General features: G+C 32.2%; 1 protein-coding gene across 5 annotated transcripts in view; it reads right to left on the bottom strand.

Moving 5' to 3' along the window:
* The window catches only part of GRIK2 (glutamate ionotropic receptor kainate type subunit 2), a 1,201,378-nt gene that overhangs the window by 265,597 nt on the left and 916,936 nt on the right, over positions 1–18,845 (bottom strand). For all 5 annotated transcript variants that reach the window (XM_063666452.1, XM_063666454.1, XM_063666453.1 and 2 more), the window contains 2 exons: positions 13,634–13,777; positions 10,955–11,062 (listed from right to left, as the gene is read on the bottom strand). In XM_063666452.1, coding sequence (XP_063522522.1) covers positions 10,955–11,062; positions 13,634–13,777 — 252 coding nt within the window. The remainder of the gene's footprint in view (positions 1–10,954; positions 11,063–13,633; positions 13,778–18,845) is intronic.

The raw sequence follows: 18,845 nt of genomic DNA, 5'->3' as shown, positions 1-18,845 counted from the left end.
CTTCTTATATAAAGAAAACTTAGCTAAATGAAGACCTATTGTATCAGAGCCGTCTTCCTTCACAGCTAAGTTTTATTTATTTTTCTCTAGTATTAATGTTGCTCAAAAAGACAGAGCTATCTTGTATGTATTTCGCTATTGGTGAATATTTTTTCTTGAAAGTCTTCAGTATTATCATTTGGAAATATTAAATCTCAACCAGTACATATATGTGTGTATGTGTGTGTGTGTGTGTGTGTGTGTGTATGTAGATGTTTACATATGTCTATGTAGATGTATGCATGTATCTATATACATAGTACATTTATGTATATGCATACATAGCATTTATGTATATGTTATATACAGATGTGTATATCATGTATATATGAACTTTTTGAAAAATATGTTACCTAAAGACTGAGTAGAAAGAGAGAGAAATTATGGTTCTTTTCTTAAATTGTCAGAAATATAATGCATTTCTCCATTTTCTGAACATAGACTTTGTTGCATCTTGTAGTTCTCAATTATTTGTGTCCTCATGTCTTCTATAGAAGGTGTACTCTTACCCTTTTCACTACCTTATGCATGTATCTTAATCACTGTTTCAAAATATAGGTAAAACCATTCCTCCTCTGTGCAGCAATGGATGATCTTTTATTACTTCCCTACACAGCAACTTAGGTATGCTTTTACTTACTACAATAAGTATCATATTATATTTTAATTGTTTACTTATCTCTGTCTAGTAAAAACTAAATTCCCTATGAATGGAGACTTTGGCATACTCATCTTTTTACCCCCCCAAGGCCTTTGAATATAGGACATCCTATGGGCTTTATATGTGAGATCTCTGAATATATTGGTTATATAAATATAACCAATAAATGTTTTATTTATTGAACATAAATAATATTTATTGAACAGAAATAAATGTTTTATTTTCCTCATCTCAGAAATGCCACTTAAGTATTGCTTTGAATCCAAATTATATTTCATTTTTATTGATCCTGCTGTGTTAGACTCTAAGTGCCTTGACAAAACGAAACATTTCATCAATCTTTAAATTATGTAATAAATATCCAATGAATATTTATTGAATAAATAAATAGAGTAAGTGAGTGAATTACTCCATGATAAAAACTTTCAGACTTTTTTGGTTGACTTTCCAATATCATTCATTCATTTGGCAAATGTTGAACATACATATGTGTCTATTCTTTTATAATTACATATTTTGTTTTCCATATTTTATCTTCATGTTTTTTGTTATTCTTAATGTTTTGTTTAAGATCTATCTCAATATCATATTTAATGTTTGAAATATTATGCCACATACCTTTACTATGAATTTCCATTTTTTTCTAATTATATTTTATAAGTATTTTAAATAAATATTTTACACTATAGGTTTTGTTTTTCAGGAATGTATAAATTATTCATGTAATTTTGTTTTATAAGTATATTTTCTCTTTGGTTTCTGTGTTTTTTTTCTAGGTAGAAAAAAACAGTTTTCACAATAATTTTTAAATTATTTATCTTATTAATTAGTTGCTCTTTATTGTTTATTTGTTTATTTTTGGTGACAGTTTTCTCAGTACAAATTTTGTTTTGTAACTCGTATTACTACTTTAAATCCAAAAAATGTTTCTATTTCCTCTATTGGGCTATATAATTGTTAAACTCTGAAATTAGCATCTTTTCTTCTGAAGATGCATGTTAGCTCTGTTTTATGTACGCCGACTCAATGTCATACGTTTCTTATTTTCTATGAAATTTATGGAAATAATTTGCTTGATATGTATACAAGAAACTTTTTCAATTAGAAACAAAATAAACATTCCCAGTTAGTTTTAAGAATATTAGTTCCAAATAAAGTTAAATTTATTTTAAATTAAGAAATAATTTAAATTCTCCACTAAAAAATACCTGATACAAATCTATCAAAATTATCTTTATACTTTCTTACTGGCATTGACTAACAAAATATTCACTGGATGTTGGTAGCTGGAAAAAGAAGTAATATAGTTTTCCATTAGACAACAATGTAAAAAAGAAAAAGTTATTTGATTGTATACTGTTTTGACTTAATGTCAGGGGAATGTGTCAGCCTTGAATAAAGAATATAAGCCATAATTTTCCACAGAGAGCCTGTGTGATGATAAGGAGAAACCACACCGTACATGTGTTTCCAACAGTCTTAGCACAATGCGGACTCTCCATCTTAGAATATGTTTGCTTAAAGAAATTTCTTTCCAGTAATGAGTTGCCCCCAACCACATGACGTACAAAGTATAGTTTTCCTTGAAGTATATTGACTACTTCTCTTAGAAAAAAAATGGCACCCCGATAGTACTGTTTGAGGGAATTGAGAAATAGAAAGCATAAGGAAGAGATTTATATTAAATGCTGATTTACGTATGAAAGATATTTCCTGCAATTGACTGAATATACACTAGTGGACTGTTTATTTCTCTATTAACTCATATACCTGTTATTTCTGAAAACCCAGGTTTCTCAAGCCAATACAATGCATGAATATTGGGTACAGAAATTTTTTTCAACAGAGTAGTTTTCTCACTATTAGTGGGAAATAAGAGACTTTTGTTTTCCTTACTTCACCCCTTCAAATGATGAATAGTTAAATGAAAAGTAGAGATAGTTAGTTGCATTACCATCTAATAACCCTTGACACTGAAGTTTAATAAGTGTTTACTTCCATTGAACTATGTGTTGAAAAGAGAGCACTTAAGCATTGGCACCTGAGCTCTGGAAAACAAAAAGAAATATTTTACAGCAAAGTCTATGTGCTTCCTGCCAGCTAGAATTTGAGTCCAGGGCAATTGTCTGGAAATTGGCTGACCTTCAGATATAAGTTAATTGGCCTATAAGGATAGGGCAAAGAACACTTTCGTAATCAGTGTCCTGAAACTCTCAACTAGTGTGCATAGGATCTGGGATTTTACCATTTGAGAACTATAGTGCTAATATGAGTACGATAAATCAGTAAGTATATAATCATCTCATGGAAAGGAATTAATAATCTAAACACTGATTTTTCTCATTTAAGATTTTTATTTTAGTTTAGGGCAATTTAATGCTAAACACAATTAAAGAGTTAACAGACGGGTGGTGATTTTGATTTTTTAAATAATGTTTGAATTAATGAATTAAATGTTCCCAAATACGAAAATACGATACCATTCAGTTAAAAGCCATTTTTCCACAGATAAAAATGTAGGTCAGATTTGATTTGATTTGAAATCAAATCAATCAATTACAATTATGTTATATATATCACAATTGTAATTTATATATATATATGTTAATTCAAATGTAGTGGTTAAAAGAAAAAAAGCCAATATTTAATATTCATTGGTGGGCCAAAATAAGACATTTTGGGAGCCAAAACAATAAATTCTGTGACCTCAAATAAGGCAATCTGATTGATTTCTAACCATAAACATCATTCATAAATAGTTTTCTGAAGTATTTTACCATTCTGAAAGTGTAAAGTTACCAAGCAAAATAATAACTATACACACTGACACACAAAAATGTCGGTACAGTTCTGAGACAGGGTTTATAATGAATTCTATATAAGAGTTAGACAAATTAAATGGCTAACATCTCCAAAGAAAGGCAATAGGCTTGGATCCTGCCCAGGAAGTATTTTTGTTTTTAGAGAAGCAAACATCACTTTTTGACTAATTTAAAGATTACTAGTTAACATCACCATTAGCATTGCTTTCCTAGAGGAGGGCAAGATAAATCTCAGTTCCCGGACAAGCTGGGGGTCACTGTTGCCATGGGCACTGGATATATGTATCAAATGCCACCAAAGAGAGGAAGATAAAAACTGCCGTGCATCCGGTTCTAGAAATCTATAATTAATATAAATTTCACCTATCTGAGGTAGATTTTCAGATTTAAATAAGTTTAGAAAATTAAATTCCATTCAGGCACCTTTTTCATATGAAGTTTAATGAGGGCAGGATTCAACAAGTAAAAGAAAGGTCAATAGTAAAGATTTCTGTAGAAATAATCACTTTTTCTTCAAAATACATACTTTACAAAAAATATTCAGAAAGCACTTTGAAACATGTTCTAATTCTAGAACACATAAGCCTGTAAACTCAGGCAGGCAGGGTTTCACTACCAATTCTTATCCTCCTCATATATTATCAAGATAGTTGAGTTTTAGCAAAAAGTCTATGGATTAATGATACTAGTCTCTATACTGGTAGATGCAAGCAGTAAATATTTAAAAAGCATAAGTGTTAAAAGTTAAAATGAAGCTTCACATGAAAGTGAAATATGACAAATTTAAACCTTTTAGAGGTGTTTAAATGTGCAATATATTGCTTTATATTATTTATAAATACTATTTATAAGATGCTTACAAATTATTTTTATATTTATATTATTAACTATAGAAATTGACAAACATATATTTCATAAAATGTCTTTTTGCATTTTTTTTAAGATTTTCCCGAAGGAAACACAAATTAAATCTGATTTTATTACAAACCTAAGCAGGGGCAAACACATTGAGATTATTTTTTATAGTCCCAAATGCTTCAAGGTCCCTCAGCACTACTTCTGTCCAAAGAAATTTATCAGTTTTATCCTTTCTATTTTTCAAAGTTAATATAATATTAATACATAAAGTCAATTTTAATAATGGTTTATTAGAGCCTATCTTCTGAGGAGATAGGGAATTCTATTCTCCAATGTCTATTTTCATTTAAATATCACACAGGAGAATATCAACAAAATAATCAGATTGGCAAAATTTGATGCTAGAAAAAGGATAAGAGAAGTACACAAGAATAATTTTAATTTACACCTGTACTTAGAAACAAATATTCTGTAGTACAATAAAAATTATTTTGAATAACCAAGAAAGTGTAACAGTAAAAGACTGACTTTTTTCTCCTGGAAAACACATGAAGTACTTTGTGGTCACATAGGAGAGTTTAAAAGAAAATTCAATCATGAGTTAAGATTCAGGGATTTTATTATTGCATTACAGTTTCCTATAGGAAATTCTTTTCTAAATTTAAGTGGTTGTTTTCCCAAAAATGGCTTCTAGGTAGCTCATCTTGCAATGAAATTGCACTGTATTATATAACATCTTCAACTCAGTCTAAACTCATTTTGTGTGGAACCCTTCCAATTCTTTTTGCTGTAAATGACATCCCTTTGAAGTTATAGTCTAAGATCTTCCTGAATATTTCTGTAACATCTTATGCCATCAGTTTTGTGTTTTCTTCCCTCTGAATCTGGTCTTTCCTAAGCACATAGCTAAGCTTCAGGTGACTTAACAATAAGGATACACCATTTCCAACAATAAGTTACATCCTGGTTACATATTTTAAACAACAAAAGCAAAACAAACCAAAAAAAAAAACAATTTTATTGTTGGTGATGATGTTTTTATATTTCCTCACAAGTAAATTTTTCCTGATTCTTTTTATTTTTGCTATTCTTCTCCTTCCAAATTACTTCAGTAATTCCACTCACAGACTGAATACACAAATAGACAATGACCAAACCATATGTGATGACAAAGTATGACCCAGAAGCTCTGGAGTGAGCACCTCAGGAAGCCAAACACAATCTCAGCAAGCAATCTACCCAAAACAATCAGGATTCATCCTATTACTTACAGTTTCCCAATGTTTTGCCACCCTCCAGAACGGAATCAGCCAGAGAAAGTCAAATATGCCCCCCCAAACCCATTATCCAGGGGCCTTGCTTAGTTAGACCAACCCAGTTTCCTCATGCCAGCAATCTCCAATCACAGCACACCTGAGGTCTTCATTTCTTTCCACTACAAAACTTTTCCACTCCCCTGCTTGCCTTTGAATCTCTGTTTAATGCAAGTGATGATGGCTGTCTCCCTTCCTGTAGTAAGTTCTGAATAGTAACTTCTGTTTGTTCTCATTTGGGTGGGCTGTGTTTATTTCCATACTATAACTTATAAGGACAAAAAAGAAACATTTATAAATAGAATGTTGAGTTTTACTGTTTAAGGTAATACTGGAAGGTCAGAGAGTTTTTAATTGTGCCATGAATGGGGCCAGATTTGCCACTGAAGCAATGTGGATCCTTACAATTTCAGACTTCAGGGTGACCTTCTGCAATCTAAAATCCTTTACCCACTTGAAACATTGACCCATGACCCCAACCCACTGATCCCTTGACTATTGTCTTTCCCTGTCCTCATGTTGGAGGTATAGAGCAAAGCTAGGAAAAGCAACAAACTGTGCTACAGGAAAATAACTCTGCATCAGACACTTGAGTAAGCGTTCTGTGTGAAGTATCTCATAATTTCCATAAAGATCCTTTATTCATTCAACAGTCAACAAATATTTCTTGAGTACATACTTTGTCCTCAAGACAAAGGATACTTTGCAAAGCCTTAACATATAATAGTGGAAAAGGGAGCATATATTTTCCATCTAGTAGGTCTTGTACTCTGGCTAGGGAGATAGCCCTTTTATAAAGTTCACATGAATAAATAATAGTGCACTTTGATAGAGTCCGAAATTAAAAAGGGCAGAGCATTATGAGAAATTTAAACTTGATTAGAGACTTAGAGGAGGCCTATCTAAGGAAGTAATATTTAAGATGATACTACCAGGATGAGTAAGAGTTCCCCAGGCAAAGGAACTGGGAACGGATATTCCTGGCTGGGAAAATTGTTTCTATTACTCTATGCCAAAGTGATAAGAAAACTTTGCTTTCTTGAGGAAATGAAAAAAAAAAAAGACAAAAACCCTCTGTAGGTAGGGCAGAAGAAAATATCTGAGAACATGACGAGAGGTCACTGGTGCTTTGGATTTTATTCAAAACACAATGAGAATCTATGAAAGCATTTAAACAGAGGGATGACAGGGGTCAATTTTCTTTTAAAAATATCTGCCTGGCTGCTGTGGTTTAGGGAATGGATTATAAGAGAATTGAACAGAGAGGCTTGTGGGAATTACAATGTAGTTGTACAGTTGAAAGGTACTATGGTTATGATTCAGCAACGGATGTGGTGAGAGATGAATGGATTCTAAACATATTTTGAAAGTAGAATACACTATATGATCCTTGAACTGACCAGAAGAATTCAAGCTTGGAAAATCACTTATTCTGTTTTCCTTTTCCTGTTCCTGAGTGCTCAATACCAGCCTCTCATAAGCAAAAGTATTGCCTGAGCTAGGCAAAGTCTGTAATAGTACCTACCGTCTTTGCCCCTTCTTGCCCTCCCCTCCTCCATTGAAGGCACTGCCATGGTCCCAGAGAGCTTGTTTGGACAGAAGTGGCTGGCTGTGTATACAGTATCGGTGATCTTTTTGGGACCACAGTGAAATGGGCTGGGTTCCAATTAAGGCTTCTGTTATAATAGAGTAGAAAGAATTCATTTGATCTATGGACACCATCTAAGTAGAAAGGATGCCCATCTCTACTCCTGGCTCAGACACTTGAGCATGGCCCACCTTTTCCCATTCATCAGAAGCATACTCGATTCTTCCTGGTTTATCTGCTCCACAGTTGTAAACAACAGAAGCATGGACTTCCTTCCTGTTAACTGTTTTCATCCTGAAGTTCATGTTTCCGAACATTATGTAAAATCTATCATGTCAGTGACAAAAACAAAATAACCTTCTTTTCAGCACTTATTACTGCCCAGTCTTATAATTTTATAAGTCTAATGAGTCTGTTTATTATTGGCAGTTTTCCGCTATTAGATTATAACCTTCATGAGGGCATAAAACAGACATTCCTTCCATATTTGTTAGAAGATTAACCTACTAAATGAAGTGTGCTGGTCTAAGATGACCAAGACAGAATGAGAATGAAGAAAAGTCAATGGGCATGAGAAGAGGGATAAAGCTAGCACTTTACATGTTTTCCTTCTTTGTTTTTGTCTCTCAGTCATGATAGAACATAATTGTTAAATTTTAACGATGAAAATTTCTAGCCTCAATTTATTTCAAGACGGTACGTCCGGGTTCCTTTAGAGGCCATAGTATTCTTACTTCACACTGTCCAAGAAGGCAGCCCTTTGCCCTACACTTTTTTTTTTAAGATGATGACTTTGGCACAAAGAAGTTCGGTGGTAGGATGAAGTTCACATGCTTAGTTTTGATAGAATTGGAACTGAAATTCAAGCCTCTTGGATCACCATCTATTGGCCCTTCTAAACTGTGAATTCCATCAAGGTAGGGATGCTGTCTTTTCCATCTGTGGGTTGGTAACTATACTTTCCAGGGGGAAAAAAGTCAAGTCAATAACACTCAGGCTTCATGAGGCAGATAACTGCTGTTGCCTCATGATTCAGTGTAAGACCCTGTGTTTTAGAGAGATTAATAAATTTGTCCATAAAAAGTAAAGGGCAGAGTGAGAATTTGAGCCAAAATATCTCTGAATCTAGACCTTGAGCTCTTAACTATTCTACTAAATTTAAAATGAGGACCTTTTGCTACTTAGCAGCACTTTGTTCTTTCTAAGTCAAAATCAAGTCTGTCAAAACGGAATTTTGAATTTTTCTTAAGAACTGACTAAACTTTACCTCTGTCCTTCAGCTGATGAGTTCATGCACAAATTTTCAAGGATATTGAAAACATTTGATGTGAACTTTTTGCTCTCTTTCTCTTTAACTTACCACCACCCATCCTCAGTACCTTATCTGTCTTTTCAGGGGAAGGTTTATGCCAGTTTCTTTCTACTAATAATTCCCCTACTTGCTAATTCATTTTCCAATATTTGAGTTATGCTTTTATCCCTGGTATCCCCCCTTTTCCTACCTGGCTTCTCCATTTCTCCTTAAAAACATAGTCCAAATGCTTTGCTAGTCTTTGAACTAACAACATTGCTGATGGTTCAGTTAATGCCTTCTGTCACAAACTGTTTACTCATCTCCACTTCCTATTAGAATGGTTTTAAATTCATGGCCTCATACCAAAATTATTCTAAACTATATTATCTTCTCAAGTAACCCATAGCCTTCAGGGCTATTCTTTCTTTAAACTCACATTGTGTTCTAATACCTTGCAAATATCTTGGACATGGTATTTCTGTTATGACTAAAATCTAGCATTTTAGCTTTATCTCCCACTTACACTATGTGTATATGTATGTGTGTAATGATAAAATCAAACGCTATGTTTGTGTTTCCCCATACTTCTACTTCCTTCTAAAATGACTGATTTTCTTACAATCAATAATTCAACATATTCAAAGGCTAATTCTAAGTACTCAATTGACTATGACTCTTGATTAATTATTATCTTTTATCAGAAATTATATTTTATTGGTCTTTTGAAAGCTTGAAACGTATAGCTTTTAATTGTATTTATTTACAAATATGTATTATCTTATCACTGTACATGAAAAGCCCCTTGAGGATAAGGACTGAACATAATTAATTCAGCAGAATGAATTTTCAGATTTTAGAAAAGAATACAAAATATTTATGAAATTTCAGAGCAATCTGCACAACTCACACTGGTTTACCTTGCTTATCAGTGTGATAGATCATCATATGTACTTGATAACCATTATATTCAGGCGTATTTATAAGCCACAATGGAGCACAGAGAAAATTTTGTAATGTTTTATTTATTTTGAATTCAAGACAGGAATGGGTCTATGGTAATAGGAAGAGCACTGCCATTTTATGCAGATGTATTGAAATGTCAGCAATGGTCCAAGTTCCTCCTAGTGATTTGGATGTAAATAAATAAATAAATAAATAAAGTAATAACATCTCCAGTAAATGGTAAGATAAATTCCTTAAGAGCTTACTGAATTCTACCATTATCAACTCCAGTCTTGGACACAGACTAATTTTCTCATCTGAAGAGTGAGATAGTTAGGAAGGGACTGTCTCATGAATATTTGGGTTCCAGTTTATTATAAAATATTCCTGAGTTTGCATGGTCTTCACAAAGTGTACAGTTTGAAATCCTCAGTGGCAGGAGGTAACAGCTCTATCCATTTGAGTCATCAGTTGGTCATAATGTATTTAAAACTGTCTTGGGGACATTATCAAAAATGTAATTTTACTCTCTCCTGGATGGTTTGAATCAGCATTCAAATATACTGTTGTCTTCTAGACTAAGAAAGCCCTTCTTAGGTCTCAGCTTTCCTCTTCAGTTTCTATCTAGAAATAAAGCTGCATGTTTCATTGCTAGGTGAAATATAAGATAGCTTACTATCTTCAAAGCAATATTATCTCAGTCACATATAATTTTTCTCAAGTTCTTATTTTAATAAGATTTAATAATATCTAAATAATATCCAAAAAGATTTAATAAGATTTAATATCACTTGTCAATTATCAATGAATCCATCAGAAAAATATCTAAATACACACATTATGTATTTAAGAAAACTCACACTAAAATATTCATTAAGTATGCACATACCCACATTCTTTGGGTGCTTTACCACAATCCCTAGCAATAAAATCAAGTAAGATAGATGCAGTGTGGTGTGTTACATTTATGTATATACCCTAGTTACTGTGCATATATTAATTCAAATATTTCACTTAAATATGACTCAAAAAATAGAAACATACTTTTATATTTAATTTTTTGATGGCCTGCTCCAAGTTGGAAAGTCTATGCAACCATAAGTGATTATAAGCTGAATGTATAAAGACCCATATTAAACCAAATATTTTCTAATTGCTATATTAAACCTTAAGACTAATTAACATTATATGCACTTCAAAGATTATATGCATCAGAAAAACCTCTAGTTAGAAAATAAAATATAAAATTGTCTTGATACCCTTTATCCTTGAATCCTAATTGTCAATTATTATATTCAATATAATGAATTAAACATTTATTTTTAGAGTTACTCAATAAAGTTAAATGTCAATGAAATGTGACTACAACAGAGAATATTCGTCTTCTTTGAGATATGTTTCATTTAGTAATTAAAGCAAATAAGATGACTGAAATACCTTTTCTAGACCTTCTTCCTTCAGACTGATCACATCCAAATCAAAATCTGTTCTCAAGCCATTGGTTTTGTTGAAAGTTATTCTGCCTGTGAGGCCTTCCCAATGTGCCTATGGGAATAGAAAAACATTGATAATAAATAAGTGAAGAAAGATGGAATAAACATTTTTTCACAAAAGTAGGAAACTTATATTCATTACTTTTCAGTTTACATTGCTAGAGATTTTTAAAATATTTTAATTTTCTTCTGAAATTTGAAAAATATTTATCTACATAAATTATCCTAGTTTCAGTAGAAAATTTATTATAAATTTTTCATTTTATACAGTGCATTTTCCAGCTATAATTTTCTGTCTATGAGAGATTGTATTATTATGTTTTAAGTAGTGTACCTCTTTTACTAAAGTAAGAAGAATTTAGTTAATTTTTATGGTGTATGAGATATTAAATATCTCACTGGCAAATACAGTTAGAACTACGTTATAAAATCCCACTACTAAATTCATAATAACATGAAAAGAAACTTATTACAATAAGAGAAACTGAATCCAGGAAAAGCTATGTTATACTAACTCAATTATATACATTCCCCCTAGAACAATTAACTTACTCCTTTACTTTCCCCTAAGTAAGGGCAAGGGAAATGTATTATAATCACTTCATATCAAGATATACTTCATGTAGAAGGAGATGGGAATATAATAATCTAGCTATATAATATGTTCAACCCTAAAAGGTGAGTAAATATCTGGACTTTTTTAATGTAAAAAGTTTTCTCATTCTGTTGGTTATAGAACCACAATTAGATGTTTTCCATTGTTTGTTATATGGAAATAGCTTAGGAAAAAGTAGTTAAATACAGAAATTTTCAATTATAAAATGTATACTCACAACTAAAATGTTTAAAATAATATAACCAAGACCTAAAAGAAGTAAATATCAGTAGATTAAGGGTAATATTTCAATAAGGATTTGAAATTAATATTACTAAATTTCTTTGGCTCCATATGATATTTGGATACTTATGTGCGAGATTGTTAGTTTTCAGCTAATAAATTACAAATGAAATAGAAAAATTTTAATACATATTCATAAACACATTGCACATTGCAACATGTCTTTGCTAAAGTTAAACATGTGTTCACTGGTTTGGAATAAGGAGGAAAAAAATATTTTTAGCCTAACATCTTCCAAAGAAAAACTTCAAGTGACTAACAAAAATGGATAATAGTATAAAAGTAAACAAAAAGATCAAGAAGTACAAGAATAGAAGTGTAAAACAGTAGAACAAATCTGGGGTAGAGAGAGCATAAAGAAATGTATACCAGGTGAAATTGCACAAATAATTTTATCACAAATTCAATTCTGAACTTCCTAGCAACCAAAACAAAGAAGAAAATATGATAAAAACACAATATACAGGGTCTATAATTTAAGACATACCAGCTGCTCAGGAGAAAGAGCTTTTCCTGGCACTGAGACCTGAGAGAAATTTCTCCTGTTGGTCCTCATAAGGGGGACACTGTGATTTAGTGGACAAGATTCTCAATTACACCCTACAATAAATACAATGGGGAATGTCATACAACCGCTTCTTTTAGGGCTGCTTGACACATGTCATTGTTACAATAATATGGTGCTGAGTTCAGAAAAATCAATTCTTCATCTCGCCAGGACTGTGGACTACGTCTACAGCTCACTAAGGCTCAGTTTTAAACCGGAAGTAAATGTTAGAATATGGGGCAACTAATAAACTGCATATTCTTCAGAAACTATTAATTCATCTACCTGAGAGTTTGATAAGAATTAGACAAAGAAAATTCATGGATATTCAGAGATACTCAATTATGATCCTATTTGCACTTTTATTTTCATGATGAATAATTTATTACAAGATGAACTGATGATTTATTTTAAGCCATTAATAAAAAATTTCATAGGGTAATAATACCTGTGATATTTCATTGCAAAGATTAAGGCACAGTTAAACTTTCATCTATGAGAAGTATTTTAAGTTAACAAAGGACTTTCTTTTATGACAGGAAAAATATATACGTATACGTATTTGTATATATATGCATGTATATATGTATGTATGATCTTTAAAAACTTTTCTTTTTCTCACTATGAATATTCTTGATCTATAACAGACATAATCAGAAATGATATATGGTCATAAGAATGGTTGCATTATATAATATGGAGTAAATTTTGCACTTTGATTAATCCATATATTCTATTTTTGTTAACTGTTAATATAATTTAAATAACTAGACATATTTAGGAACAATTAATCTGAAAAACTATACTTGAAGCCTCACAAATGAGGTATAATTTTACTGTAGTGCAAATGACATTTATGTTAAAAATGCATTTTATATTTTGTTGCCTAAAATATAAACATTCTTTTATTAATCTATATCTCTAAAGGAAAAGTAATAAATATAAAGATTCAGAAAGGTAAATGTTAACCCTCATAGATACTTTGATAGATATTTTGTTTCCCCCCACCTTTCATTTGGTATTATTTAGTAAAAATGTTAATTTTGCTTATTTGGAGTGAGAGAGAAAATTCAAATTAAACATAAAGTAAAAGGACACTTGCTAGAAAAACCACAATAATCTCACTTCATTCGCCTGACAACAAAAGAGACAAGGCAGATGTTCTTCTCCTGACATACCTCTTTAATTAGACTCATAAAGCGGGTCCCGAAGCGCCAGGGTTTATGTCGATTACACTGCAAGGAACTGACTGTCATCTGGGGAAACTGTTGAACGGCCACAGACACCACATGCACAGCATCATACATTAGAGCAGCGTCAGTCTGAAAAGCAAGGGAAAGGGGAATTTACAGTGGATATAAGTTGTAGAACTTGTGGTAGATGGTTTGGAAGGAGGGAGAGGGAAGAGGTAAGGGAAATATATACCCCGTTTTTCTTTGTATAAACAAGCAAACGTTATCTCTAACATGCTCTCGTTCTTTTAAACAAGACATTATGATCAAATTACTACATCATCTCCATAAGAAAATTTGACCTACCCTCCTTTTCCTGAAATAACCCAATTACATATAGTCCTAGTACTGCTGTTGAAGTAGGAAACGTATGAAGACAGGCTTTATTTCGTTTTTGTCACTATCTCTGATTCTTACTCTGTCTCACTATGCACACACACACACAATGAGTACATTGCTAACATTTTTAATGGTCACATAAATTACATATTGTATATAAAAGTAAGTAAACAGTTTCCTTTTATAGGAAGAAACCAAGATTTTAACGGAGAATTATTTAAAACCTTAAATTCTTTCATTGTTTTAATCTTTTAGCTTTAAAAAGATATAAACCCTGATCTTTTTCTTCAATTTAAATTTTCAAAAGTTTCAATCTCAGAAATGATGGTAGTTTTGAATCTCAGTAGCTGTATTACCCGCTTTTCCAGAAACTAAGCTTAATCTCTTGTACAGTTTCCTTTCCCCAAGATTTCCATATGAATAAAAGTTCATTTGGCTTCTCAAGTAAAACGAATATGAATTCTACTGTGTTTGCACCTGCTCAAATGACCAACCACTTCGGAGGTTGATGATAAAAAAATAAAATGTTTATAAGTCATAACAAAACAGAGGCTCGGTGATTGTCAAGTGCTGTGTTAAATGGACCCTCACACTGTGTTTGACAGATCGATGCCAGGCTTACTACCTAGAGAAGACAGCCACACTGACAGTGCTCCTAGTAATGAACTTTGGCCATCTGCTTGGCATGCTTTAGAATAAAAGCATATATTTCCTCTTCTCATTCACACAATTTGTGAGCTGTGAAATGAATTCCAAAATGAATAGGAACCCTGTAGATTACAGCATTTGCCACAATACAATACAAAATGAGTATACACAGTAGCTTTCAACCAAATGGATCCTAAGGAGCTATACCACATAAAAGGGAAGATGGCTAAAGAGCACAATGCAGTAAGAGAACATAATAATACTATTTTATAGTTCATAAATCTCTGGGGAAAATAACTCAGATTCCTAACCTTCATTTTACAAATTCTACTGACTATTTTCACATACCCTGAAGGATGCATAGTGAAAACTAGTAGTGTTCATTGAGGCATACATCCTGAGCCTGAGGATTTGACTGATATTTGTCTCTGACCCGAGTTAATATTCAGGGGACATATTACATATATTACACAGGTAGTCACAAAAATAATCACCAAAATTGGGAAGATACATTTTGAGTGTTTTAAAATATATCACTGTCAACAGAAAGGGTAATTTTGCAGCATAAAACATAAGAAAGCCTTAAAAATATTTATGTTTATTTTAACCCAGTAATTCCTCTTTCTGGAATTAGCATTAAGAAAATCAGAGATAAGAACAAAGGCTACATATCCATTGTTTGGTTTTTAGAAAAAAAAAAGAGTGGAAATTCACTGAATGACCAAAATAGGGAAATGTCTAAATAAATTCACAATGTTTTCTTATATAAGCACTAAAAAATCATGTTTTGAAAAATACTCAACTAGATGGAAATTAAATACATCTTAAATGGTGTTGTGTTAAATTAGATTTAGATTATACAGAAATGCATTTCCAGCATAAATCATTGTATATATAAATGCATAAATAATGGTTTTATATATAACATATAATGGTTTCATATATTATATATTATATTATATATAAGTATATATTATATTATATATAGTATGTAATATATAATATATATTATAATATATAAAACCATTATTAATATATAACCATTATTCTATACATTATATATAAACTATTATATATAATATATACATAAAATATATATATAATGGTTTATGCTGGAAATACAACATAAATATATGTTTATTTTATAAATATATATGTATAAATAATATATATTTATAGAGTAATATAAAGTATTACCTTATAAAGCAATATATATTTATAAATTAAATAGAATATCTAAAATACACATGTATGTATACTTATATATGAGTAATATATTTACTTTATTCTCTGAATAATATTATAATAAAAAATCTATTGTTAACATTTTATAAATAACAAAACCAAGGTTGGGAAAAGTGAAGAACTAATTGAAATCACACAGCTAACAAGTGGGGAAGCCCACCCTCCCTGTTCAGGAATGCTTTTTAGCCACCACTACATACTATATAAACAACAACAACAGGAAAACACAATAAAATAATAATGTTTAACTCTTGTGAATTAATCATGAGTAAAATTTTTTTTTGTATTTTCCACAGTTTTTAAGATTAACACGTAATGTGTGAGGAAGATTACAAATACCATAGCAGTTATTGCCAAGATAAAAATGTTGATCTATTTATGGAAAAAATAACTAAAAGAATACAATCTATAATATTTCTAATTCCAAGTTTTCATGAAAGTTGTTTTTCATGACTTATTGACATATAGATAATCTAACAGGACATACATAAAAATCCTAGAGTAGTAACCTTATTTAATATGACAATGATAGAAAATAATTTTGCCTAATTAAAAATTGAAAAATCTTTTCTGGTATATAGTTTCAGTTTCAAGATCAGGGACACAGTAGTTGCTAATAAAACTCTTTGAAATCTGTTATTTTAAATACAATTATAAAAATTTGATAATATTATTAAACTACAAGATAAATATAGCTGGGCACAGTGACACACATCTGTAGCCCAGCTACTTGGAAGGGTAAGGTGAGAGGATCACTTGAGCCCTGAAGTTTGAGCCTAGTCTGGGCAAAATGGTGAGACTACTGTCTGTAACAATAAAATATAAATCCTTGAGAAAAAGGTACAAGTAATCTAAAAGTCACTGATCAAACTACTTCTGGATTTCCCAGTTTAAAATATCTTTACTTATAAATCAATAAACAGAACTTCTGAAATACTTTCTATGATATTTTCTTCAGTTTGGGATACTTTTTTGTTTTAATTTTAGACTAGGTATTTTGGTGATATTATGTAGATTTTTCTATTTATATTTAATATCTTGTCAGATTAAACTATTGTCTTCTTTGTAAAATTGTGTGTCTATAAATCTTCTTCTTTTGAAAAACTGTGTGAAAATTCTAGTGCTTCGAAAATATGGTTTCTCTCATTCTCACAAGAATGCTCACAAAAATGTGGCTTCTCTTATTCTCACAAATATGTGAAAATTTGTCTTCTATTAATAATATTAATGGCCAACATTCATTCAATATCTGTGTGTGAGGCACTCTCCTTAAATTAATTCCTTTAATTTCCATAACCATTATTCAGGTGCAATCTCATCAAGTTTGTGTCAAATAGGAAACAAAGGCAGACAGCAGTTAAGTAACTCAAAAAACAAACCATAGCATATAGAGGTAGAGTTGGATTTAATCCATATAATCTGTCCAAAGTTTATATCCTTTTCTCTGGGTTTCTCACTCAGCACTCTATACAGTTAATGAGCAAAGTAGTGAAGGTGGTTTTGTAGTTACACAATGTAACAAATGTCAACAAGCACTTGAATGCATAAATCTATATATAATTTTTTCATAAATATTTACATAATGAAAATGCACTGCAAAATAAGAAAAGGTAGAGATTACAGAAAATAGGTAAATACATATTTGTAAAAAAGAAATACATTGTTATACCTGGGGCATGGAGATCGCCCTGTCCTAGTCACCACAGCCTATTCCCATGCACCGATCAGGGGACACTAAGGGCAGGTCCACACCCCTGGCACTATCCCCCAAGTACCCAAACATGCCACCCAGGGACCTGAGAACAGCCCTGCCTTGTTCACCACTGCTGGTGTCTGTGCACTTCTCCTGGGGGCTGGCCCATCCAGCCTGTTGCAGGCACTACTAACACCAGTATGTGATGCCTGGGAGCCCATGGGTGGTCCCACCATCACTACTGCTATTTCTCATGCCATGCATACTGCTTAGGGGCCCAGGAATTCACTACGCGCATGCCCACTGCTGCCACTACTTAACCCAAGCAAGCTTCCTGGTGGCCCAACAATTGACCCACCTGAGCCCACTAACCTCCTGTGCCCATGTATGCCACACAGAAGCCTAAAGACAGGCACACTTAGCCCACCGATAACACCACTGGGCCTAAGGACTGAACTACCTGGTACTCCTATACCCAGTAAAATTTCAACACAGTCTCCACTAATAATTACAGTCTAAGAAACGGAAATCACAGACACCACTGAGGCTGTAAAAATCATATGAAGACTATGCTACTGCTAACCCTAGAATCAAAGTGAAAGTGCCCGTTCAACCAATACCATAGATAAATCCATAGGAAAAATTTTCCCTTATGAAAATCCATCCAAAAAAATTGAAAAAAGCTGGCCGGGTACGGTGGCTCACATCTGTAATCCCAACATTTTGGGAGGCCGAGATGGGTGGATCACCTGAAGTCAGGAGTTGGAAGCCAGCCTAAACAACATGACAAAACCCGGTCTCTACTAAAAATACAAAAGTTAGCGGGGCATGGTAGCTGTGGGTCTGTAATTCCAGCTACTTGTGAGGCTAAGGCAGCAGAATGGCTTGAACCCGGGAGGCGGAAGTTGCAGTCAGCCAAGATGGCGCCACTGCACTCCAGACTGGGTGACAAAGTGAGACTCTGTCTCAAAAAAAAAAAAAAAAATTGAAACAAGCAACTATTATACAAGATGTGTAGATATCAACATAAGGACAAAAAAGGACACAAGAAATAAAAAATCAAGGAAGTACAACACCTCTAAAAGAGCACAATAATTATCCAGCAAAAGATTCAGTGAAAAATAGATATATGAAATGCCTGAAAAAAGATTCAAAATAATTATACCAAAGAAGCTCAATGAGACACAGGGAACACAGGAAAACAATACAAAGAAAAAAAAAATCAGGATATTA

This window comes from Pongo pygmaeus, chromosome 5 (assembly GCF_028885625.2).
Source record: "Pongo pygmaeus isolate AG05252 chromosome 5, NHGRI_mPonPyg2-v2.0_pri, whole genome shotgun sequence".
Classification (NCBI taxonomy): domain Eukaryota; kingdom Metazoa; phylum Chordata; class Mammalia; order Primates; family Hominidae; genus Pongo; species Pongo pygmaeus.
Note: the sequence above shows the minus strand (reverse complement) of the source record. Positions and strands in the feature narration are given on the sequence as shown.